The following is a 25,326-nucleotide window of genomic DNA, read 5'->3' as shown; positions in this document are numbered from 1 at the left end:
GCCCTTCCTCCGTTCCTTTCTGGCCCTAAGTTTCCTTTGTAATCTTTTAATATTCCCACTCCTTGAGACCAGGCTAGTTCAGGGCTAGTTAAGTATGGGCAAAGGTAGAGCTTAGGCTTCATGCTGGTCCCAAAGGCCCTGGGATGTCCGCTCAGTTCAGATAATGAGCAGATGTGAAGATTCCAGCAATCGGTGTTGTTAAAGGGTTTACTTCAACCCTAGAATGGAGCTTAGCTCACTCTAGGGACTCAAACTGAACTGAAATTTTAGGCTTAGAGGAATCTTAACTCTCATATTAATCTCAAAAACAAACTCCTGGCGATCGTTCAGACAGAAGCAAAGCAAATCTCCTCCTCAGTCTTGGAACATACTCCAGGAACTATATCAGACCTGCCTCAAAACACTGATCCTGTGGTTTCATTTCCACCTTTACAAAATTGTGATGCCAATGACAGGGTAAAGCCTGAGGCTATTCTGCTCTGACTTTTGAGGATATAGCCATACTCTGACAACTATTTTCTGCAAATATGACTAGACTAATACATCTTTTGACCTTACACTCCTGTCTTAGTCTGTTCATATTGCTGTAACGAAATACCACAGACTCTGGGTAATTTGTAAATAATAGAAATTTATTTCTCACAGTTCTGGAGGCTGGAAAGACCAAGATGAAGGCACTAGTAGTTCAGTGTCTGGTAAGGGCTTGCTCACAGCAAGATGGTGCCTTCTTGCTGCGTCCTCATATGGCAGAAGGCGGAAGGGCAAAAGACAATAGGGTGTTCCCCTTCAACCTCTTTTATAAGAGTACTAATACATTCATGAGGGCGGAGCCCTCTGACTTAATCACTTGCCCAAAGCCCCCACTTCTTAAGACCATCACCTTGGGGTTTAAATTCCAACATATGAGTTTTCGATGTATGTGGGACACATCTATCAAAACCATAGCAATTCCTAGGCCAGGCACAGTGGCTCATGCCTATAATCCCTGCACTTTGAGAGGCCAAGGCAGGAAGATCTTTTAAGGCCAGGAGTTCGATACCAGCTTGAGCAACATAGTGAGCCCCCCGTCTCTACAAAACATTTAAACAATTAGCCAGGCATGGTGGCACATGCCTATAGTCCCAGCTACTAGTGAGGCTGAGGCAGGAGGATGGCTTGGCCCAGGATTCTGAGGCTATAGTGAGCTACGATGATGCTACTGCACTCCAGTCTTGGTGACACTGAATAAGACCCTGTCTTTAAAAAATAAAAATAAAAAAGAAAGAAAGAAAAGAAACCATAGCAACTCTTGACCAGCAAGAAAGGAAAATTTGTTAACATTTTTATAAAAAAACAAAAGGGTGGGTAAGTAATGCAAATTGCTCTTAGCCTGTGCATTTATTCTAAGGCAAACAGAATGAGGAAAGACTCTTAACAATGACTGCAAATGATTTTTTATTTTGTAAAACCTGGAAAGTGAATTTTACGTGTCTTCTAGCTCATAGGATACATTTTTTTTTTAAATGGAGTTTGTTGTTTTTTGTGTTTGTTTTTGTTTTGTTAATCCAGCAAGATTAAAAAAAATCCCAGGTAAAGGAGTTTGCAATGGGGCAGCAAGGTTTCAGGATTTTTCTGCAGTGAATTTATTGACTAAGATCTCAGACTATCTTCATTATGAACCTGGGACTGCATGCCACCTCTGTTTTAATTTTGAAAAATGAAAAGGGAAAAGAGATGAGGTAAGAAAAAAGAGGATAAAGAATATTTATGACACAAACCCATAGTTAATTGCAAAGAAGTAACTAGTACTTACAGTACATAGTTGATAAAAATCCAGTTACCTGCAAGAATCTTAGGTTTAACCACTATGATTCACATGCAGTCCATACTTGAAAATAAACCTTAATCTACAATCTTACTATTTTCTTCCTTAACATGGTGTTATACAAGGCATGGGGAGTGGAATCATTTTCCCTTTGTGCGTAAGTAGGTGTACTTCTTGGCATATGTGCCTCTGGAGAATGCAGAGCTCCACTAGCTATCGTGAGGCACTATCTAGGAATCAACTCAACAGTTGATTTTTCAATAGAATTTGTCTCCGGGTGGTTGACTTTTGCAATATATATAAGAAGTTTAATAACTACCATTTTACTTGTTTTACTTATCATTTTTGTTTTGTAGAAAATCAAATTCTGAACTTCCCTTGATTTGGACCCAGATACAGATTTCCATCACCTCTTCCTCTGCACACTAGACCTGATTACAAAGGGGGAGCTCCCCAGAAATTCTGCCGGGGCCAGTTTCCAACGAGAATAGAGCATGCATTTCCATAGCAAAGCCAAATCACGATTACCAGTTTTGGCATGCTGCTCCAAGTGCCTCCACTCCAGACAGCTGCTGCGACCTAGAACCCATCAAATAGTACGTGCTCATGTGGACAGAAGGAAAACGTGTTAGGAAGTACAGCCAACTGTGCGTTCCCACATTTCCAGGAAAGACACCACATTTAGTGCAGGAGCAGTGCAAAATCACTAGAGTCAGCGGCCTTTAAATCAACTGAATGTCTAACCTCTTTCAAGATATCACACAAATAAAGCCCATTTGGTTAGTTAAAGTTAGTTAATGACTTGCCCTACAGAGAAGTACATGGGTCAGGGCTAGACCAAAGACCCAAGCCCACCAACGACATCATGTACTTTTCCATAGTTCTAATTTTTCTTACCTGGAAAACTGTTATGCAAACAACTTACTTATAAGAATACAACTATTAGCTGTTGCAAAGTTACTTATAAGCCAAATACAATTATTCCTCAATAAAGTAGGGGGAAAGTACAATTGTAAGGCTTAAAAGCCATCTTGTACGGAATCACTGGTTATCCATACTTTTTCTAAATGAACTCAGCATGTCTTATTTTTGTGTGGCCTCAAAACGTACCTACCTTCTTGAATTACTGATGACAGGAAGAAGAGCACCCTCTGAAGGAGGGACATACTCTCCACTGCCTTGCACGGCCCTGGGCCACTCCCGGAGGCCTGCCTGGTGGGCTACCACACACTCATTGCAGAAGGAGGGACAACTAAACAGCATCCGGGGAAGTAGACTTGCCTATGGCTGAAGTTTTCTTTTGTGCTTTTCCTTTTTTGTGTATCTTAGGATCAATTTGGCCACTATTTTCCCACCAAAGCTTGAAACCTATTTGGTTTGTCCACAAATTAGGATCACTTAGTTTTTCTCAAATTTATTTTGAGGGTGATCTTAAGGTAATGTCTAACTGAAATATTTAACCTAAAATTTGCTTAATTGTGCACAAGGGGATGTGTGCAAGCTGTAAGTTCACCACACACTGACATAGACTCGGACTCTGCTCTGGGGAGGACATCAGCTCTTCACACAAGTCTGCACGTGCTTCCTGCAGAGGGCCCAAAGGGGCTCAGACAATTTAATCAGCTCTGCCCTCTTTTCGTATTATTATTTGTGTGACATTTTCAAACTCAAGTGTGTTTGTCTGTTGGTAAATTGTTTAAGCTAGTAATTTTAGGAGTGTAGACAGCAGTAAAAATGCAGGTGCACATCTAGAAAGGAAGAGAATTGATGTTGGTGAATGTAGATGTAACAGGAGAAAGTGTGGCTGGCTGGGGACCACATTTGCAGGTATTTGGGGAGCGCATGCACAGATGAACACCAATGTTGGTAATTTCCAAAGCCGCACCACACCCCTTAGGAGTTGCCAAAGATATCAACAGCGGCCTACCTGGTCTTCTCTAGTGCCCGGTGGCTGTGCTGGTGGGAGGGACAGCCACCCAGGGTCATCACCTCCAGGAGCACTGAGGGTCTCACTTGCCATCTTCTCCCAGCCTCAGGGCCTGGGAAGCCCACTCTGGCAGTCGGAGCTCAGACCTCTTCCCCAATGATCAAGTGTTTTGATCCCTGACTCCTACACTCCTACACATAAAAATAGGCCCAGTAATTCCAAAAGGGGCTATATATACATATCTACGATAAAGCTTCTTCTCTCACATAACTACTAAGGAACGTGTCATTTTACAAAGTAAGTTTTGAATTTTGTTCCCTGCTATCCCAGTTCCTTTATTCTTCACACTATATACCACGGAATGCATGCCATCATGTGTATTTTTCTTCTCATATTCTGAGACTGATGATAATCTCAATGTTTTGAAAAAACCTACTAAATACAATGCTTCTTTTTTTGTCATCCTCAATAAAGGATAAACTTCTGTACATATTTGGGGGATACTGCATTAGTATATGCATATAACCTGATCCTTCTCACCTGTTTTCTTATTGCCTAACTACTCCCTTAACCTAAAACTTTGCTAGCACAGAGTAGGGTTGCTCATTGTTTCCTAAACACCACACTTATTCTCCCATCTGGCTATCCTGCCCGTTCTCTAGGGTCCCCCCACCTTTGCCCCTATGTAGCTCTACTCTTTCTTCAAAGTCCCTCTTCCTCTCAGGGCTTTCCTGAGGGCCCGCAACTCCCTTTGACACAGAGGTCCACGCTACACTTTGACACCAACTACAAGTTGTCTGGGATTACTCACTCCTGCATATAAAGCTGAAACATATAAAAGTGACCACATTAAACTAGTTTTAACCTGCAAGGATAGCAGTCACAGATGGTTCAATTTAATATATGCATCTTCTTACCCCAAATACACATTCTTTTTGCATTCCTAGTGTCTATGTAGCCCCTTACATTGTGTAGGTGTTTGCTATTAAAAAAAGATAGACCCTGGCTATTCTTAAATTGGCAAAATAGTAGATAAGCTTCCATTTTAATCTGAAGATGATCCTAATCCATCTATACACTCACTATGGATGATTTGGGATGTTTGTGATTCCCTCTGCAAAAATATTCTACCATAGCCTGAAATACAAAAACTTTAAGGTACTTGAAGACATAGCTATAGGCATTAGTTTATAAATATTATACGGTCTTAATAGATTCTACATTTCAAAGAGATCAATCATAGAATTTTTGTCAGTAAATTCTACATTCACTGGAATATATTTCATATTTATTATATAATCAATGATATAACCCAATTAGAAAAGAACATTAGACTACTACATTTTCTAATTACATTATATAGATTCCTCTCTCCCTCTTGCTGATTGTAGTCTTAATTCTCTACATAATTACATTAATTACCATGAGATAACTGAAACTGGATAGGAAAAAAATCTAGTGAGAAAGTATACATATTTTTAAAGCTAAGAGACTTATAAAGTATCTGATATGAAGTGCAGGGCCTTATTGCTTTCCAAAATAAAAATATCCAAAATAGCATGTTGATTATTGAACTGAATTCAGGATCCTACGGACAGAGTACAATGACTACTATGGTGGAACACAGAGCTGGCAGCCTGTTACCCTGAGTCCCTCCGTATTGGTAGGCTCAGAATTTGTACGGAAACAAATCAGTATTTCATCACCCTCTTGCTCTAGTCTTGCTCTAGTGTGGATGGATCAGAGAAACCCATGTTTCTTTTTCTGTGATTCCACTTCTTAGAGCCGTATTTTCCTCAGCTGAGGAGTCATGTCTTTAGAACTTGATCCCAAATGTATTTGTAATATTTTATAATGAGCCTTTCATTCATGTAACTTCAGAACATACAAAAGACTTCATGAGGCCATGTAAATACCTATTTTAGAGGGAAAAATAGAACGACTTTCATATTAGTTGATTCAAACTTGCCATTTATGAGCTATTAAAAAACCTCTAACTTTGGTTCCTATTTCTTTCTAATCTTCATATTTACATGGACTGCTGGGGTATACTTGATGAATACAGTCTATTTTGATGCCAAAAAAAAAAAAATGAGAAGAGGTCACATTTCTTCCATTGATGACAGGAAGCCCACCTCAACCCCCAAGTTCTTTCACTGTCTTGAAATAGCAATGAGAGGACATCAGACTTGTCTTCAAAGATCTTCTTCCTTTATGGTCCCAAAAACACAGTCATCTTTAACTATCTTAATCTTGCTTGTTCTTGGTAGAAAACTAGAATAGTCTTTCTGCTGCAAAGTAAACAGAGAAGTAAGGAATGTAAATGAGAGTAAATAATTTCCACAGCAATAACAATAAAAAAGCCAAGCTTAAAACTGTATTAAAAGGGCAATGGGAAGGTTACATTTATTTCAGCAATAGTTATTTTAAATGGTTTGATCCTGTAGAAGCTTTATTATTGGGGGTAGGTGTGGGTACACCTGTTAGGGTGAGGAAAGCACCCCTTGCTGGTCTGCTGAGGTAGACGTGTCCTGAGTGTCTTTCTGAGTCCTGGGATGTCACCCAGGTAACACCGAACTCTGCTTATCTTGTCCTTTTGTCCTCCCTCGAAGCCATGTGACTTTCAATTTTTAAGTTTGCCCCAAATCTTCATTGTACACCCCACACAAATACAAACTGTAAAAAAGTATTATGCTTATTTTAAAACATTTTAAGAAGTCATGTCACTTCAGTGAGTTTGCCTTCAGTATTTATGAAATCTTAAAGACAGGGACATGGAGAGTAGAGAGTGAAAAAAAATGTGGGCACCTAAATGACCAGATAGGTTAAAATTTTTTCTCTGTAAGAGATTTGTTTCAATAGAGAGGCCCCATCACAGAGTGGTTAAAGGAACAAATTCTATTTGTAAACAACAAATAAAGACTGCTTGGGTTTAAATATTGCCTCCACTATTGTACTGGCTGTGTGACCTTGGGCAAGTTACTTAACCTTTCTGTGTTTCAGTTCCCTAGGCAGCGAACCAAGGATAATAATAGTACCTAGGTTGCTATGGGGATGAAATGAGTTCTACATGGAAAGTAATTATAACAGTGCCTGGCTCAGGATAGGCTCTGTCTGAAGGTTTGCTAGATAAATTTACATTCAACATAGTTGGACACAGGCCTCCTGCTGACATGCTGGTCCTGTTGGGAGCATGGGGTGGGTGTGCGTGTTTGAGAGTTACTACTCACCTGAGAGGACAACTGAATGCATCACAGTTGTGATGTGGGTTGTGTTGTCTGTCGTTCTAGGACAGTGGCTCTTAAACTTGAAAATGCATCAGATTCATCCCACAGGCTTGTTAAACACCGATTGCCTGATCCCTCTCCCAGAGCCTCTGATCCACTAGGTTTGGGGCCTGAGAATTTGCATTTCTTTTTTCATTGTTTTTTTTTTTTTTGTTATTGTTTTTCAGACCTAATTTCTAACGAGTGATGCTGATACTGTGGTCCAGGGACGACACATTGAGAACCACTGTTCTAGGATAATGGTTCCAATTCTGATTGTATATTAGATGCACCTGGGGAGCTTTTACAAATTCTCTTATCCAGGCCCCTCAGATCAATTAAATCAATCTCTGAGGGTGGGGCTCAGCCATTAGTTTTTAGAGTTCCCCAGGTGACTCCAACGTGCAGCCAAGGTTGAGAACTACGGCTCTATGGCTGTATGCTGCTAAAATGGATGGATTTAAATGATGAAGTGATTCTCATCTGCATTTTGCAGATAAAGAAATTGAAGCATGGTGCAGTGTGTCTCACTGGGGTGCTTGTTATAAATGCTGATTTTCCAAAGCCCCCAACCCAAATCGACCGCATTGATCTTTGGGGATGAGGCTCAGGAATCTGTCTTTTAAGAAGCACTTCAGGAGTCCCTAAAGATGCGTAGCTAGTAAATGGTGGAGTTTCTATCCCCTGTCTCGGCCCTAACCAGCCAGAAATGCCGTTATTATGAAAAAGAAAGCTTTGCTTTTGCTTTTACTTTTACCTTTCCCCCGAGCTTATTCACTCAAGAAACGACCGTATGTACTTACATATTTATAAATAATGTACTTATATACTAAGGATCTCTCTACCCACACTAGACATTGTGACAGGTGCTGAATCAATAATAAATCCCATTCAAATGCTACTTAGAAGTCAACTTTACTTCACTCACCTACACTAGGATTTGGACGTAGAAAGGAAGAGTTAGCAAGGTAGTTAAGGGCGTGGTTCTGGGGTCAGACTGCCTGCTTCCTTTCACTATTGATTACTGTGCAACCTTGGGCCAGTCACTTAACCTCTCCGTGCCCTAGTTTCCTCAACTTATTTTTGGGTTGTGGAGAAATATGTTAATTCACATACAAGTGCTTGGAACAAGCCTGACAAAAATAAGGGCATAAAAATGTTGTCTGTTTTACTTTTTTTCTATTATTATCTGTATGGCAGACCTAAATGCGCAAAAAAGTATCTTATAAACTTAAAAGTTGTTTTATACAGAGTACATTGCAGAAAACCTATGAAACTAAAATATACTAAAATATACAAAGTAGAGAGAGAATTTTTTAAAAAATTCATGGGGTATAGAAGAAAATCACCAAAGAATTTTGTGTTTCTCTTGGAAATTTTCTGTATAAAAAATTCTCTTAGGCCGGGTGCGGTGGCTCACGCCTGTAATCCTAGCACTCTGGGAGGCTGAGGCGGGCGGATTGTTTGAGCTCAGGAGTTCGAAACCAGCCTGAACAAGAGCGAGACTCCGTCTCTACTAAAAATAGAAAGAAATTAATTGGGCAGCTATATATAGAAAAAAATTAGCCGGGCATGGTGGCGCATGCCTGTAGTCCCAGCTACTCGGGAGGCTGAGGCAGAAGGATTGCTTGAGCTCAGGAGTTTGAGGTTGCTGTGAGCTAGGCTGATGCCACGGCACTCACTCTAGCCAGGGCAACATAGTGAGACTCTGTCTCAAAAAAAAAAAAAAAAAAAATTCTCTTAGCCCTGCTGGGTGTTGCAATAAAAATACTACACTTCATGTCAGCCCTCCAATTGGCTCAACTTACATAGAAGAGCTTCTGAGAAATGGAATTCTGGCTTATTCTTGGAAGTAGAATGACTTTGGTTATAGGGGAAAAAAGGGCAGATTTATCAAAATTATAATATATTGATTACATAATTTTACTCACAGACCTGGCTTTGATGAATGTGGTATTTGTTATTTTTGCCTTGTTCCGGAACTTCAATCTGCTAAATAGATTAGTAAAATGTCAGTCAGCGCAGCCCAGAGAAGCAAGCACACAAATAACCTATTTAACTAGCACATTTTACCTTCCACAACAATCCTCTTAATGGTCCCATAGGCTGCCAGTCAGCAGGTACACCGATTGTCATCTGTGCCCTCCTCCTTCACTCGCCGGAGTCTTGTTACAGAAATGGCGTCCCCAAAAGTTAAGTGACATGTAATGTTTAACATTAGGGGTTGCCTGTGGGTTTTGTGATTTAAGAAAGCTTTTAAAAGAACTTCATGTGAGATAAAATGTTCTTCTAAATTCTGAAATAATCCACAGAGCTCCAATCCATACGCTGAATCAAAGCCAAATGGGGCTTTGCTTAATAAAAAGGCGCCATTAATCAAATGAAGAATCAAAGTGAAGTTCAAGACAGTTGAATATACTTCATGTGCATAAGGTAAACTTAATATACCAGTCAGGGTCCCAGCAGGAAACAGATGGTGCATTCCTGGGGTAAGTGAGGAGAGTTTTAGAAAGGAACTATTTAACTATTTAATAGAGGTGTGGGCAGGATTAAAGTGAATCAATGAAGGGATGGTGGGGCCTCTAGGGCTGGCAATGAGGGAGCTTGGGGGAGATGTTACCACCTCTAGCCCCGAAGAGGCAAGGGGAACAGCTGTTACTGGAACCCGAGAGTAGAGGTAGCTGTAAGGAGGAGATGTTGTCTGCCAGGAGCCGTAGCCTCCACTGGAGGGATACACCAACCACAGAGACCCAGCAGGGATGGAGACCGAGAAACCCACACCCAATCTCCCTTTTCCCTCACCCGCCAATCTCCTGCTGGGTTTCCCAGTGAGTCACCTCCTGCAACAAGGTCGCAGAGCAGGTGAGGAGTGGAGAGCGAATCTGGAGGGGCACCCCTACTAAACTCAGTAGACCTAGCTAGGTCTTTGGGGAAAAGAGTTCTTAGAACTTTCTTAATGGGAAAGAAAAGAACTACTATTAAACAACTGTGTGGTCTGTGCATATCTCAAACAGGGCACAGTGCTTAGCACTCTACAATTATAAATGTCTCTGTACTAATCGCCTTCCCCAGCCAACAAATAAGCTCCCTGACAGAATGAAGGGGTGAATTAAGTTGTTTATTATTACCTACTATGGAATGGAATATTTCAAGATAAGTGGGATAAATAACTGCAAAAGAGCATTACGTTTTAATGATGATTAACTTTGTTATAACATACATTGTTTTAAAGAGGTGTGCATAGACTTCCTTTAGGTTAGTATTCTTAACAGAAATGTTAATATATTTGAAGCTATCTCAATCATTTTTAAAAAGTCAGTTAAGCCACAGTAAATGAGAAATTAATGCTCTGATGTCTTATGTGTTTTGTCCCTATTGTTATTTTACAATATTACATTATAGTTTATAAATAGTCTTGTGCCATGAACTATAGAACTTGGGGGGAAAACACTCAGCATTTTTCTCTCCTATTCTTCTTCCCTTCCCCTCCCTATGTCTAAAGAAATAAAATAGAACCCACTACACATCTTAAGCAGTTTCTGATATAATCAGTTTCCCTGACTTACTGCAATAAGGCTTTAAACACGTTACATACTAGGTGGAATAAAGTTGGATAAAGTTGTAATATTCCTGTACTTTCTCTTTCATGTATAGAGTAGTTTCTCTTAATAATATAATCACTTATTTCTATATTGCAATTTTCCCCTGGCTTTCTAAAACTTTGTCATCCTGCTATACTCAGACCATTCCCATGACTGCTGTCTATAGTTTTTCCATTTTATGGACTGGACCAGCTCTTCAAAAGGCTAACATTCCTGGGACATCAAATACTGCTGCCTTTGGTGTTTCTCCTCCTCACCATATAATGGAACACATTTAAAAGTACCAGGTGCCTTTTGAATGGTCTCACCTTGCCCAAAATGAAAGAAAAATGGAGAGATACATACATATGGCGATGGTAGCCGGGCATGGAGTGAGAAGAATAAGGTGAACAGAAATTAGAACGCCATCTCATTCTGCCATTTTTTGAGAAAACTAATTTAGAGGTCAGACCTACTTTTAAGAAAATTGAAGGAAAAATATACAAACTAGGTATAGATTATAGAAATATAAATTTTTTTTTAATTCAGAAAATTATTCACCAGCATATTCCTGAAGTACCTTTCAAGTATTCAGATTATGGTTCAATAAACAAAATAATACACTTTCAGAAATTCCTCAGAAATATATCAATTGCATAAAATACATCTATTTTCTTTCCTTGATGTCTTTTAAAATTCTTTAAATGGCAGAGATTGTTGGCAGTCTACTCCATTATCCATTCTGCCTTTCTTCCTTAGTAATAACACCTAGTCTTATTTGCAGAGACAACACGCCCTACTATAAAGACTGTAAAGACTGCATTAACCAGACTCCCTTGCAGCTAGGTGTGGGCCTGTGTTGTGATTAACTCTTGGCCGATGAGTTGTAGGCAGAAATTGTGTGTGGAATTTCTGAGACTCCTCCTTAAAGAAAAGACATAAACCCTTGTTCATATCTTCTTCATACTTGCTGCCTGGAATGTGGATATAATGATGGGTGCTCCAGCACCCATTCTGGGCAAAGCCACACACTGAACATAGCACAGCAGAAAGGTCTCTGGTGATATTAGGGAGTCACCATCCCAGCACTAGACTGCCTACCTCTGGACTTCTTTTAGGTGAGGAAGAAACAAACTTCTATTTTGTCTAAGGCACTTCTTTTGTTTTCTGTCATATGTGGTTAAACCCAATCCTAATCAATACACTTTATTTTAAAATAAAACAACCCTTTATAATTCTGCTCCAGTTAAAAGCAACAAATATTAACAAAATTGATTTAGGTTTTTGTGTAGAGGCAAAGCTTTAAGAAAAATGTTATATATTTTTTTCTTTTGGTTTATGGTTAATATTGCCTTTAAGAATTTAACATATTTTTTGTTGTGGTTTTATGTTTACTTTATTCTTTAGTGCATTTGTTTGACTCAAATTTTAATGATTTCTTCATAAACAGTTCAAGTCTTATCTTTCAAAACATTGCCTAAAACTAATGAAGCTAATTAACTTTAAGTTAGCAATAAATTTCTTCTTTCCCTCATTCCATCTTCCTAGGAGAAAACCAGTATGATTTAATCTGCTTCTGGAGGCCATCTGCTTTAATTTATGGGGCTCATTTGGGTTATAGTTTCCTCAATTTCTCCCTCCTGCCTCAGATTCTTCAAGATTATAAAAATCTTGGACTCAGGCCGGGCGCACACGCCTGTAATCCTAGCACTCTGGGAGGCCGAGGCGGGCAGATTGTTTGAGCTCAGGAGTTCAAGACTAGCCTGAGCAAGAGCGAGACCCCGCCTCTACTAAAAAATTAGAAAGAAATTAATTGGACAACTAAAAATATATAGAAAAAAATTAGCCAGGCATGGTGGCACATGCCTGTAGTCCCAGCTACTCGGGAGGCTGAGGCAGAAGGATTGCTTGAGCCCAGGAGTTTGAGGTTGCTGTGAGCTAGGCTGACACCACGGCACTCACTCTAGCCTGGGCAAAAGATTGAGACTCTGTCTCAAAAAAAAAAAAAATCTTGGACTCAGAATCTGCCTTGCAAAATGGAGACCTCTGTGTCGTAGCCCATACAAGCTTTCTACAAGTGCCGTGTGTCAGTTCAGACTTAGTGTATTTACCCAGAAAACAAGGGACTGTCACAGTCATACATTTATATAGTTACTTTAAGCCACTTTAAGTTGACTTTAGTCAACTGTACTCTGTGAGGAGGCCCAGCACTCAGTGTAAGTTCACACGGATGAACTGTCTGCTTCCTTTACCTTCTGGGGGTCCGTTCTGCCCAAAGCTTTGTGATGAAATTTCAAATTGAAATGTGGACTATGCCTACAATATCCTCTTGAAAACTCAGGTTTTTGGAACTAAGACTTGTTGACTATTTATTTGGATAAGGCAACACAAGAGTATTGCTAATATGCTGATTTTGCCATTGGTCAGAGATAAATCATGGTTTTCAGTCTGCGTGCAAATCTAAGGAATGCAGTGCTGTCGCTTTTCTTGAAAACTCTAAATAGATTGCTACCTTCTCCATTCTACTGAGTTCACTACTTAGCTATTCATTGCACAAGTATTTCCTGTATCAAGTAGCTTACGTTTTATTCATCCACATTTAAGAGCACTTCTCCCTTTTAATGAGATTACTTCAGTTAATTACTTTTCTCTTTATTCTTCTTTTTATGTATATAATAATCAGAACCTAAGAGGGTCCATCCTGCCTAAGAGGTTGGATTTTATTACTCTTTTTAAAAGAGTCGCCTTGATTCCTTTATTGCTTTGATTTACTACTCTCTAGTACATTTTGAATTGTGCAGTCACTGGGAGGCAGTAAATTTATTTTCCCTGGAAAAATATTTTCAGTTCTAGAAGAAAGAGAAATAAGTATAAAGTACAATTATTTTCTTAGGAAAAAGCTATAAAGTAAAGATCAATGTTAACTAAAGATGCCATCCATCTCTCATAAAAAACTAAATTTAAATGAAAACATTAGAGAATTTTCCAAATGTTTTCTGTTGTATTTTTAAAGATCAGCGCAATAGTCTAGAAGAATTAAGTTTACAAATGTCAACGAGGCATTAGCATTTGTAATCATTTTAAAAGATCGAATTGTACTGTCTTATTTGGGACATGCTTAAATCATGATGATGACAGGCAATTTAAAAAGTTTAAAAATCTCAGTAATTTTTTTAGCAGCGTGCCCACCCACCCTTTCAATGAGCTAGTAGGCCTTTAATGAGTAAATGCAGACCAGAAAAATAAAGCTTAATTTTACATTGAGAAAAAATTATAGCCTTTAGAGTTTCTTTGACTTGATGGCTTCCTCCAACTGCTAAAGGCATTTTCGGTTGGCACAAAGGAAGTATCAAGAGGCTGTGGATTCTTTCTAGAGACAAACTCTAGACCTTATTTACGATCATTCCCCACCCCTTAAGATCCTGACTTTATGATGTAGCTTTTGTGATAAATCTGAAAGCCTCCATGTGGGGGACGGCGAAATGAAATGATACAAAGCGAGGATTAAAGAGTTCACAGATCCAAAGATGACTTCTCATTGGAAAAATGGCTTGAGTTTTAAAGACAGGCTTCCTTCCCCCATGCCATTCTGAGGCCTGAGCTACCAGAGAGGACCAAGAGCTTGCTTCTGTGTGGTTGGGATTTCTCTCTTGAGAACCAGACCTGCTGGCCCAGGGAATTTATGAGTGTAGTTTGCTCTCCAAGTGTTAGCTGATGGTGGGAACTTAAAGTGAAAAATATGCACAGCCAAGAGCACTTACCATTTCTGGATTCTCAGCAGCTAGCTTTACCGTGTTTTCTGAGATCATCTTTTTCAAGCAGCTACTCAGCAAAAAAGCCTAAGAAATCCAGAAATAAATAACCTTCTCAACTAGAGAGATCTCCATTCTCTTCCTTCCCTCCTCATAGAACAAAGCAGAGTTTGAGCTCTGCCCTCCAATAGCATGCTTTCAAGAATTTAGATCTTTTTAACTTCCAGAAATTTGCATAAGATGCAATTAGCAAGTAACTATATGTTTTCTCAATTACATAGACATGTGTATGGTAAATTTCAAAAAGACAGATGAAAAATGGCCAGGATCTCTTTACTAATCTTTTTCCTCTTAAAACTTCCCCCTTGCATCCCATGTTTTCTAGTATTTCATAAGTAGATCATATTTTATGAGCAACAAACAAAACTACTTATTATTGTCATCAAATAAACTGGTGACGGTCAATCCTCTATTTACACGTAATTGAGACCTATTATTAGGCATAAATAGTAACTGGTTTGAAAGAATATATTAGCACCTTATTGCTTTTATTGAACTTAAAAAAACCCAAATTAGCTATTTTTCTTCACTTTCTTATTTTTCCAATATCTTTAATCACTGTTTCAAGACTGACAGTTGCCTCCAGTATCCCCTGTGGCTTAATCATCGTTGTTAGCACCAAGACACACATAGCTGCACATCTTGTGCACAAAGGCTGGGCTTTCTTGTGCCAGGCTCTTCACCGATGTGCCAAATTTTCCTATGATTTTCCCATTTGCTCCTTTCCCACTAATACTTTTTGTCTCATCCTGCTCTCAATTCTTGACTTGCTGTTTTCTCCTTTGGTCCCACTAAGGTTTGAGATGACTGCAGCTCAAAGTTGAGGCAGAACCTTAGCACAGGGCTATGCTCAGGGACGGCCACTGTGCTGGAGGGGATGATGGAGAGGAGGGAGAAGAGAGAGAGCAAACCTGTCTGGGGTGGTACCCCAAGTACAAAGCTCTTTGAGGGGGGGACAGAGAAAGCAGAATTAGAAGGGAGAAAGGACTACATACGGGCCTCAACATTTTGAAGGGCTGAAGAGCCTGATAGGAATTAATTTTATTTAAGGGGAAAGGAGAGAAGAAAGAAAAGCAGCTGCCACCAATAAGGAAAAGAGTAACAGATGTGGAGTTTATACATAAATTCTGACTTCCTAGCTTTGCTAAGAACTGGCCCTGTTTATCTGTGCATAAATGTAACCCACACAAAACTAGAGAATGAAATAAACAACAAAACCCTGAGCTAATGCAGCTAGGAAGGATGTTTAATGGTGGTAAACAAGATGCAGACCGATTCCATATTCCTGCACAATGTACACAAATATGTAGGCTAGAACTCTGCTATAAACCAGGTCAGGTTTATTAAACACAAAGGGACTGAGCTTTTGTTTAAAGGGCCTAGAAAAGATTTGGGCCCAAACCCTCATGTGCGCTTGCAAAGCGCACATACAAGTCACATTGCTGCCTTTTGCAAAAGTAGCTCTTGGGTACGCATCAATAAAACTCACACTCCAAAGGAAATAAAAGTTTACTAGGAATCCTTTGAAAGAATGTTTATTGTACTTCTTTATAGTGGCTTAAACTCATTTGCTACTGAATAGATTAAAAAACCATAATAAAATTTAACTGCACTTAGCATTCTGAGGAGGGAGGTGGTTGGGGGTGGTGTTACTCCCCAAATCTTTTCATGTCTGTCCAAGTGACTGCAAATCTTGCCTCAGCAAACCATCCTACCATTTTCCTAAGGATGTTTCATATTTAAGGTGAACCTAAGGACCCATGTCTTTAACCCAGGATTTTGGTTTAGCAGTTCATGCTTTTCAGAGGATTTTGCTATCATGACCACAACCGTACTAGAAATATATTGAAAGAGGGTGTTGGTTGACTGAAATCAGAATGCTTCATAGAGTTCAGCGTGATCACCAGGGACTCAAATTGAATATAATGGCAATGCAGAGATTCCTTTAATATTTTGATTCCATCTTAGAACATCTGTAGTTTCTATTCCAATTTTAAATAGCTTAATTCAGTAAAAAGAATTTTTCAATTGGATTTGGTGTTTAGAAAATTAGATTTTTTTAGGATTTCCAGTCCAATTTTAGTTATAAGCTTATGGCAGACATGGATACTTGGCTACCCAACAACCATTGCCCCTTCTTCTCTCCTAAGATTTTTTTTGGGATGATAAAATGTTCAGCCCCAGGCAATGACTCAAGCTTACTCTCATCCAATCATGAATCCTGTTCCTCTTTGTTAGATGCTTGATTCGCAGACGCCCCTGTAGCCAGGAGTGGTCATATGACCCAGTTTTGGCCAATGAGACATAACAAAAAATCTACTGGGGGCTTTCTGGGGTTAAGCATTTGCTTTCCAGATAAGAGAGATACAAGTTGAATATCCCTAATCCAAAAGCTGGAACTTCTGGAGTGCTGACATGACACCACAAGTGGACAATTACACACCTGACCTCAGGTGACTGGTAGCAGTCAAAATACAGGCACACAATGCAGTTTGTCATTGCTGTTGTTTAGCAGCTGGTACGGGTATTCTGGTGATGCTACTGTACTGCTGTTACCCTGAACACATATTTTTTTCACTGTATTTATGGCCTGTTATATTTTCTACTGTTAAGTACTTATGTGTGAATAAATGTAAGAAAATGATTGCTTATTGGTAGCATATAAATTCAGAGTTGGGAATGATGATGATACCAAATAACCACAAATTGTCCACACGGGCGGCTGAGACAGTGACACCTTTGCTTTCTGATGGTTCAACGTGCACAAGCTTTATTTCATGCATGAAATTATTAAAAATATAAAATAGCCTTCAGACTATGCATATAAGATATATATGAAACAAATTTCATGTTTAGACTTGGGTCCCATCTTCAAGATAACTCATTATGAGGGCTGGGCGTGGTGGCTCACGCCTGTAATCCTAGCACTCTGGGAGGCCGAGGCGGGAGGATCGCTCAAGGTCAGGAGTTCAAGACCAGCTGAGCAAGAGTGAGACCCTGTCTCTACTAAAAATAGAAAGAAATTAGCTGGACAACTAAAATATATAGAAAAAATTATCTGGGCATGGTGGTGCATGCCTATAGTCCCAGCTACTCAGGAGGCTGAGGAAGAAGGATCACTTGAGCCCAGGAGTTTGAGGTTGCTGTGGGCTAGGCTGACACCACGGCACTCTAGCCCAGGTGACAGAGCAAGACTCTGTCTCAAAAAAAAAAAAAAAAAGATAACTCGTTATGTACAGCTGTGGTCCCCAACCCCTGGGCCACGGATTGGTACCAATCCGTGTGTGGCCTGTTAGGAACCAGGCCGCATAGCAAGAGGTGAGTGGTGTTGGAACACGAATAAAGCTTCATCTGTATTTACAGCTGCTCCCCATCATTGGCATCACCACCTGAGCTCCACCTCTGCCCACCGCCCCCCACCGCCCGCATCCATGGAAAAATTGTCTTCCATGAAACTGGTCCCTGGTGCCAAAAAGGCTGGGACCACTGAGTACAGTTGACAGGAATATGTTCTGAGAAATGCATTGTTGGACAATTTTGTCATCGTGTGAACATCTTAGAGTATACTCACACAAAAATAGATGGTATAGCCTACTACACTCCTAGGCTACAAACCTGTACAGCATGTTACTGCACTGAATACTGTAGGCAACTGTAACACAATGATAAGTATTTGTGTATCTAAACATAGAAAAGGTACAGTAAAAATACAGTGTTATAATCTTATGGGACTATGGCTGTATATGTGATCTATTGTTGACTGAAATGTCATTACGCAGCACATGACTCTATATACAAATATTTCAAAATCCAAAAAAATCCAAAGTCCAAAACACTTCTTCTGGTCCCAAGCATTTTGGATAAGGGATACTCAACTTACAGCTTTTTATCTGCTTGGAAAAGGCCCTGAATAAAAAATAGAGTAATAGGAATGCCAATCTTTACCTCCAGTATTATTAAGTGAGATAATAAAATCTGTATTGTCTAAGCCAGAGGTAAGCAAACAAATCCAGCCCACCACCTGTTTTTGTAAACAACACTTTACTGGAACATAGCCAGAGCCATTTGTTCATGTACTGTCTATAGGTGCTCCTAACAGAGTTGAGTAGTTGCAACGGAGACCATATGGACCTCAAATCCTAAAGTATTTACCACCCGCTCCTCTAAGAAAAAGTTTGCAGACACCTGGTCTAAGCCACTGTTAGCTGAGTCTTCCATTACTTGGTAACTAAATTCGTTTCTAACTGATGTGAAGGCCATGGTGACTAGTAAAATACAACCAAACAGAAAACAAAATAAAAGGTATTACAGTCCAAAAAGAGAGTGTGCGGCACACTCCAGTGCCCTGCTCTAGTTGGGCTAGGGTAACGTGCCTCGTCCCCCCCAGCAAGCAAGACAGCAGTTCAGCACAGAAGGTTTTCATGCTGCGCCCTGAGAACTTACCTGTTTGGTGTAAATAACAAACCACTGCCAGCGACTCTCCTCGCTGTATTGAAATCTGAGCTCTAAGTTCTGGTTGAGAGTTCTCTGGGGCCCATCCAAATCCAGCAGAGTCCCCTACAGAGGAAAAGATATTACTTGATATTCAATAGAAATTCAAGTGCCTGTTTATGGGCTGGGCAAAATATCAAAATGAGTGAAACTGTCCCTATTCCCAAGAAGCTATCAATCTATTGAGGAGCCATGAAAGTAAATAGCCATAATTAGAGGTAGTAAGGGCTATCAAGGAAGCAGATGTAGGTCTATGGAAGTAAACAGAATGGGCCGTAACCCAGGGTGGGAGGGTAAATGGAGGCTTGCTGGAGAGAGGGCCATCTGAGCAAAGCAGAAACCATCCAAGTTTGTTGTGGTGGTTTTGTTTTGGGGGGTGGGAGGGAAGGTGAGAGGTGGTTCCTGGTAGAAGAAATAGTAAGTGCAAATTCACTGAGGCATAGGAAGCCCGGCATGCTGGAGACACTGCGAGGGATGTCCTGTGGCTGCAGCCGGGCTTCAGGCACGGAGGGTGGTGTGAGAAGAGGTTTAGAGAGAAAGGGTAGGACCAGATCCTGAAAGCTGGCTAGAGAACACCTGTGATTTTTGCTATGCAGCATTGATCACTCTTTTTCCTAGTAATGGAGTCTCAAATTCTCTTGGGAAAACCATCTCTCTTTCACTGCAGGTTATCTATGTAGGACTGTCAGGGAATGATAAGTCAGGGGGCAGCATATGACACAAGGTTAGGACAATTGGACAAACAATTCTCTGTGCCCCTCATTTGATTCCAGAGTAAAGAGACCCAAAGAGCAGGTCCTGATAGAAAGTTCCTGTTTCCTATACACCTTGAGCTCCTTTGGTTCCTTTCTTTCTTAAGCCTCAGCTTGTCCTTTGAATCTGTAGGTTACTCCATATCATTCCAACAAATCCCTTTTTCACTAGCGTTGGTTTGTACTGCTTGCCACCAAAGAGCCCTAACTCTTATAGGTTTTATAAGTTAAGGGTCTTTTCCCACAGAGGGCAATAGAAATTCATCAAGAGATTTTAGCTGGACACGGTAGTGTGCACCTATAATTCCAGCTACTCAGGAGGCTGAGGCAGGAGGATTCCTTGAGCCCAGGAGTTTGAGAACAGCCTGGCAACATAACAAGATCTTGTCTGAAAAAAAAAAAAGATATTTTTGAAAGCTGGAAAATACTACAATTTGATTTATATTTTGTTTTTTGTTTTTGTTTTGTTTTTTTTTTGCGACAGAGTCTCACTCTGTTGCCCAGGCTAGAGTGCCGTGGCATCAGCCTAGCTCACAGCAACCTCAAACTCCTGGGCTCAAGCAATCCTCCTGCCTCAGCCTCCCCAGTAGCTGGGACTACAGGCATGCGCCACCATGCCTAGCTAATTTTTTTTTTCTACACATTTTTAGTTGTCCAGCTAATTTCTTTCTATTTTTTTAGTAGAGATGGGGTCTCGCTCTTTCTCAGGATGGTCTCGAACTCCTCAGTTCAAACCATCTGCCTGCCTCGGCGGCCCGGAGTACTAGGATTACAGGCGTGAGCCACCGCGCCCGACCCCGATTTATATTTTTAGAATATTGGTCTGACAGCATCAGTGTAAACAATGAATTGGAAAACAGCTGTTTTCAGACATTGAACAACAGATAATTCAGGACTGTCAAGCCAGAGAGAAGGAAAACAAATGAAATGAGCCCCACAATCATCCCAGCTTACTGCCTGAAGGGGTTTTCAGGGTGAAACACAAGGACAGGGAACCCAAACAGAACCCAGAGGTCTTGCTGAGTTGAGGAGAAAGAGAAAAACATTTAAAGAAGTTGAAGTTAGAATTTATTAAGCAGAACACCAAAGAGTACGGCTTTATATGTAGAGAGAGCTCTAGAGAGATTCTCTGAAATATTTGGCTGAATAAGTATCTGTGCATGTGTGAAGTAAAACTCCATGAGGCCAGAGAAAGAACCACTGGAAAGCAGTAAGTTGAACAATTCCAGGAGCTCACAAACAAGGCTGCAGAGTTCAGAATCCACGTTTCCATTAGTCAGAATAGAGCGACAAGGCCAAGATGCTGGGTAGGGTCCTAAGAATGATAGCTAACAAGTAAAGGGCTAAATTAGCTCTAAAGACTACTCTGGACTTTAAGAAAGCTTAAAAGCAAACCTCAAAAAAGTAAAACTAATCCCAAGCAATTTAACTGCATGTCAGAACAAAGTCTAATACTCTTAAAGGAATTCAATAAAATCTAGCATTCAACATTGTAAAATTCATAATGTTTAGCATACCACAAAAAATTACATGGCATGAAAAGGAGAAGGAAAATATGATCTGTATTCCACAGATGTAGCTGATCTTATAATATTAAAAAAAAAAAAGAAAATACGATCTGCAAACAGAAAAAAAAAATCAGTCAATAAAAACAGATCCAGAAATGACAGAGATGATGGAATTAATAAGCAAAAATATTAAAATAGTTATTTAAAATATACTCCACACACTGAGGAATTTGGGAAAAATAGTAGCATGATAGGCAGAGAAATGGAAGATATAAAAAAAGACCTAAATGAAACTTCTAGGGATGAAAAATACAATTTTAGAAGTCAAAATACACTGAGTGGGATAAACAGCAATGTTAGACATTATATAAGAAAATATCAATAGTCTTGAAGCCATAGCAGTAGAAACTACCCAAAATAAAACAGAGAGAGAAAAAATACTAAAATAAATAAAACCACAATGAGATACCACTTCACACCCATTAGGTTGGCTGTAATAAAAAAAAAAATTTAGACAATAACAAGTACTGGCAAGGATGTGGAAAAAGCAGAACCCTCATATGCTGTTAGTGGGGATATAAAATTGTGCAGCCACTTTAGAAAGTAGGCTAGCAGTTCCTCAAAGAGTTAAACATAGAATTATCATTTGACCCAGTAACTCCACTCCTAGGTATATACCCAAGGGAAACAAAAAACATATGTCCACACGAAAACTTGTACACACATGTTCATAGCAGCATAACTCAGAACAGGCAAAAAGTAGAAACAACCCCAATGTCCCATCAATGGATGAATGGATAGATAAAATGTGGTATAACTATACAGTAGTTAAACAAACTTTGGCACATCCATATCATGCCCTACTGCTTAGCAATAAAAAGAGACAAACTACTGATACATTCAACAACCTGGATGAACTTCCAAAGAATTATGCTGAGCAAAAAAAAAAAAAAAGTTAATCTCTAAAGTAATTGACATTTATAGAATATTCCAGAAAATAGCAGAAGGCACATTCTTTTTAAAAAGTACATATGGAACATGTACCAAGAAAGATCAAATTTGGGGCCACATAGCAAGTTTCCATACATTTAAAAGGACTGAAATCAAGCAGTGTATTTTCTGTGACCCCCAAGGGGCAAGAGTAGGGCAGGGGGAAGGGTCAGGAAGCTGTTCCAGCCATCCATGCAGGGAACGTTGAGACTGAGCTGTGAGCGTGGAAACAGGGAGATCTCTGAGGGATAACAGTGTTGGCCTCCATCAGCACTTACATGTGTGGGGTAAGAGTGAGGAGAAAACAGACAGCCAAGATTCCTGGTTTGGCAGCTGGGGGGTGGTGGGGGAAGCCCCATGTACCGAGACAGGGAGCTCAGGAGGAAGGACTCCGTGACGGGCACGAGAAGAGACGGACGAGTCTGCCTTTGGGAAAGGTGTTTGAGACAACGTGAGACATCCAGTGACAGTGTCCAGAAGGAGTAGGACACACTGGGCCTTTGATAGGGACCTGGCAATTGATTTCAGAGACTATGTAGGGGAAAGATGCTAGAAGAGGCACCCCAGAAAACACCAGCATTTTGGCAATGCTCAGAGGGGGAAGTGGCCACGGCAATAGGGGAGGAAGGAGAGGGAGTTTTGAAAAGGGAGGGGTAGTTGACAGTGTCAAATGCCACAGAGAGGGCAAGTGCTAGACCAGCTAAAAAGTCCCCAGGGAGCCCATGGGTTTAATAAGTGGGCATCATAGTTGCTCCATTAGCTTTTGCCCTCTACGAGTTAACCTCGGTTTCCTGTGTAAAGAGGATGATCCCACTTAGCTCAATGAGCTCTGGTGAGAATGTAAAAATAGATGTGGCAGTGGCCAGCATCACACCTGGTACTACGTAGCACTCCATAAATCTGATAAGGATTTCTCTTGAAAGGAGCTGGTGATGCAAGCATGATGCCAGGGCTCCTTAAGAAGAGCTCTGCTGGTCAGTGACCAGTTGTGAAGGGTAGAGATTGTGTCAGGACTGAGCACATAGTAAGTGCTCAATAAATGGTAGCTGTTATTACCATAGCCACCCTTCAAACAGTAGAGAGGTCTGCTCTTGGAAGGTGAGAAGATCGGTGTCTCTGCTGCTCCAGATGGGGAACCCATACCGGACTCCAGATAGGTTTTACTACTAGATGACGTGTAATGTGGCTTAGATGCTGCTCCACTCAGGGTACTGATTCAAACGGCAAACCTGTCTCCCTAGTGCCAACTTAGTCACCCAAGAGCAACAGGATTTTTAAATCACATGTGGAGACTTTAAATCATGGGCAAAGCAGGGTGCCAAGATACTCACAAGGAAAGTGACCTGCCAGCACTTCACCCTGTTCATCTGGAAAACGACGTCCTGAGTCTGGTTACCAGGCAGGGTGATGCAGCAGCTGATCTCGTTGTCGCCCACAGAGAGAACCGCTCTGCAGCCTGGTTCCGGGTAGTCGCAGGTACAGGGATCCAGCTGCATGTGTCCATAGTGTCGTACCTCCCGGGACAGCTCCAAAAACTGTTCCAAAAGCAGGGCAGGGTGAGGGGTAGAAGGAAGCAAAAGACCACTTGAAGCAGACCATAAGAAAGAAGACAGCGCCCCTTGTGCTGACACTGAGCCCCAGGGAGGTTCATAGTGTGTCCTTCCAGGGCAGAGGCCACACCTGCCTCCTTCGCCATCGTGCCCCTGCTCCTGTTATGGTGCTTGGCACATAGTGGGACTAAAAATATTTGACAAGTGAATGAAGAGTGAAGAAAAGAGTGGAGTGATTAAATGAATGAGCAGACATGATTCCATCGCAGCGGATTATGACAGCAAGGAAACAAAAAGTGTACATTTAAAGTGTCATCTTTTAAATAGTTAAGCCGATAATCCTAGCACTCTGGGAGGCCGAGGTGGGAGGATCGCTCAAGGTCAGACTAGCCTGAGCAAGAGCGAGACCCTGTCTCTACTAAAATAGAAAAAATTAGCCAGGCATGGTGGTGCATGCCTGTAATCTTGGCTACTTGGGAGGCTGAGGCAGAAGGATTGCTTGAGCCCAGGAGTTTGAGGTTGCTGTGAGCTAGGCTGACGCCACGGCACTCACTCTAGCCCGGGCAACACAGTGAGACTCTTGTCTCAAAAAAAAAAAAAAAAAAAAAAAATTAAGTCGAGATCTACGTAGAAGGAAAAGCAGCTCATTTTTACAGGCTGTCTTATATGATGGTGGTATTGTCAGAGAAAGAGATTTTGGGAATGGCAATAAAATGAGAGCATGAGTAGGTCTGCTTTTTAAGTAGAATTCCAGAGGGCCCCCAAATGCCGAGGGAACACTTTTGTGTTAGTTTTAAATTTTAGTTCTTCCCACTGCTTCCGAAGTAACCTAAGAACAGAGGACAGTTGCAGTTCACACCTGTGGTCCTGGCATCTTGTCCTGTTAATGCCTATTCAGAGCTTTTCATTTTTTAACGAAGTGGTATTATTATTGATTGCATTTAAATAAGCAAATATTGGTTTGGTGACCTCCACCTTGTTCTTCCAGCTTTCACCACAGATGGGCCTGGCCTAATGGCGTGTGAGATGTGTGTGCAGAACACAGTTCTCACTTTAGCATGTGGTCAAACCGGAAAGAAGACCACCCAATGACAACCTCTTTCCTGATCCTTTCCTGGAGCAAGGTAACTTACACCTCCTTTTCAAGGACTCCGTGAAGCATCTTCTGATACAGTGAACCATGCGGAGACCTAAGTGGGGAGGGACGGCAGACTCTGGATCTCATGCTGGCAGGAGAAACATTCAAAGCTGCTGTCCCTCCCAGCCCCATGGACCAGCTCTTTGCACTATGGCTTGGGCTTCAGCTTGGGCGATACATTAAGGTGCCCGGCCTCCTGTTGGGTCAGTGAGAAACACCAGAAATGACAGGTCATAAGTACAGGGTACCTGTGCAGGGGTGGGGCAGGGGCTGAGTTATCTTGTCTCAAGAATATAAAGAGTAGTTTCATCTCTTGCCTCAATACTCTCTAACTTATTATATGGAATAAATCTATAATGTTTATTTTATTGTTTGATAATATTTAAAAATCATAATAACCTCTTTGCTGTAATGAGCTAAAAGAAATGAAAATGTTTTATTAAAAGTGAAGCTCTGGCCGGGCGCGGTGGCTCACGCCTGTAATCCTAGCTCTCTGGGAGGCCGAGG

At 40.7% G+C, this 25,326-nt stretch overlaps 1 protein-coding gene across 1 annotated transcript in view; it reads right to left on the bottom strand.

Moving 5' to 3' along the window:
• Window positions 1-5,744: 5,744 nt before the first annotated feature.
• The window catches only part of SNX31 (sorting nexin 31), a 65,581-nt gene continuing 45,999 nt past the window's right edge, over window positions 5,745-25,326 (bottom strand). Inside the window, exons 10-14 of the mRNA XM_012643597.1 lie at window positions 23,463-23,666; window positions 18,834-18,947; window positions 14,340-14,417; window positions 8,933-8,989; window positions 5,745-6,022 (exon numbers count right to left, since the gene is read on the bottom strand). Coding sequence (XP_012499051.1) covers window positions 5,927-6,022; window positions 8,933-8,989; window positions 14,340-14,417; window positions 18,834-18,947; window positions 23,463-23,666 — 549 coding nt within the window. The 3' untranslated portion in view covers window positions 5,745-5,926. The remainder of the gene's footprint in view (window positions 6,023-8,932; window positions 8,990-14,339; window positions 14,418-18,833; window positions 18,948-23,462; window positions 23,667-25,326) is intronic.

Source organism: Propithecus coquereli, unplaced genomic scaffold (genome assembly GCF_000956105.1).
Source record: "Propithecus coquereli isolate 6110/MARCELLA unplaced genomic scaffold, Pcoq_1.0 Scaffold2, whole genome shotgun sequence".
In the NCBI taxonomy this organism is placed as follows: domain Eukaryota; kingdom Metazoa; phylum Chordata; class Mammalia; order Primates; family Indriidae; genus Propithecus; species Propithecus coquereli.
The sequence above is the reverse complement of the archived record's forward strand: the minus strand, read 5'-3'. Positions and strand labels throughout refer to the sequence as shown.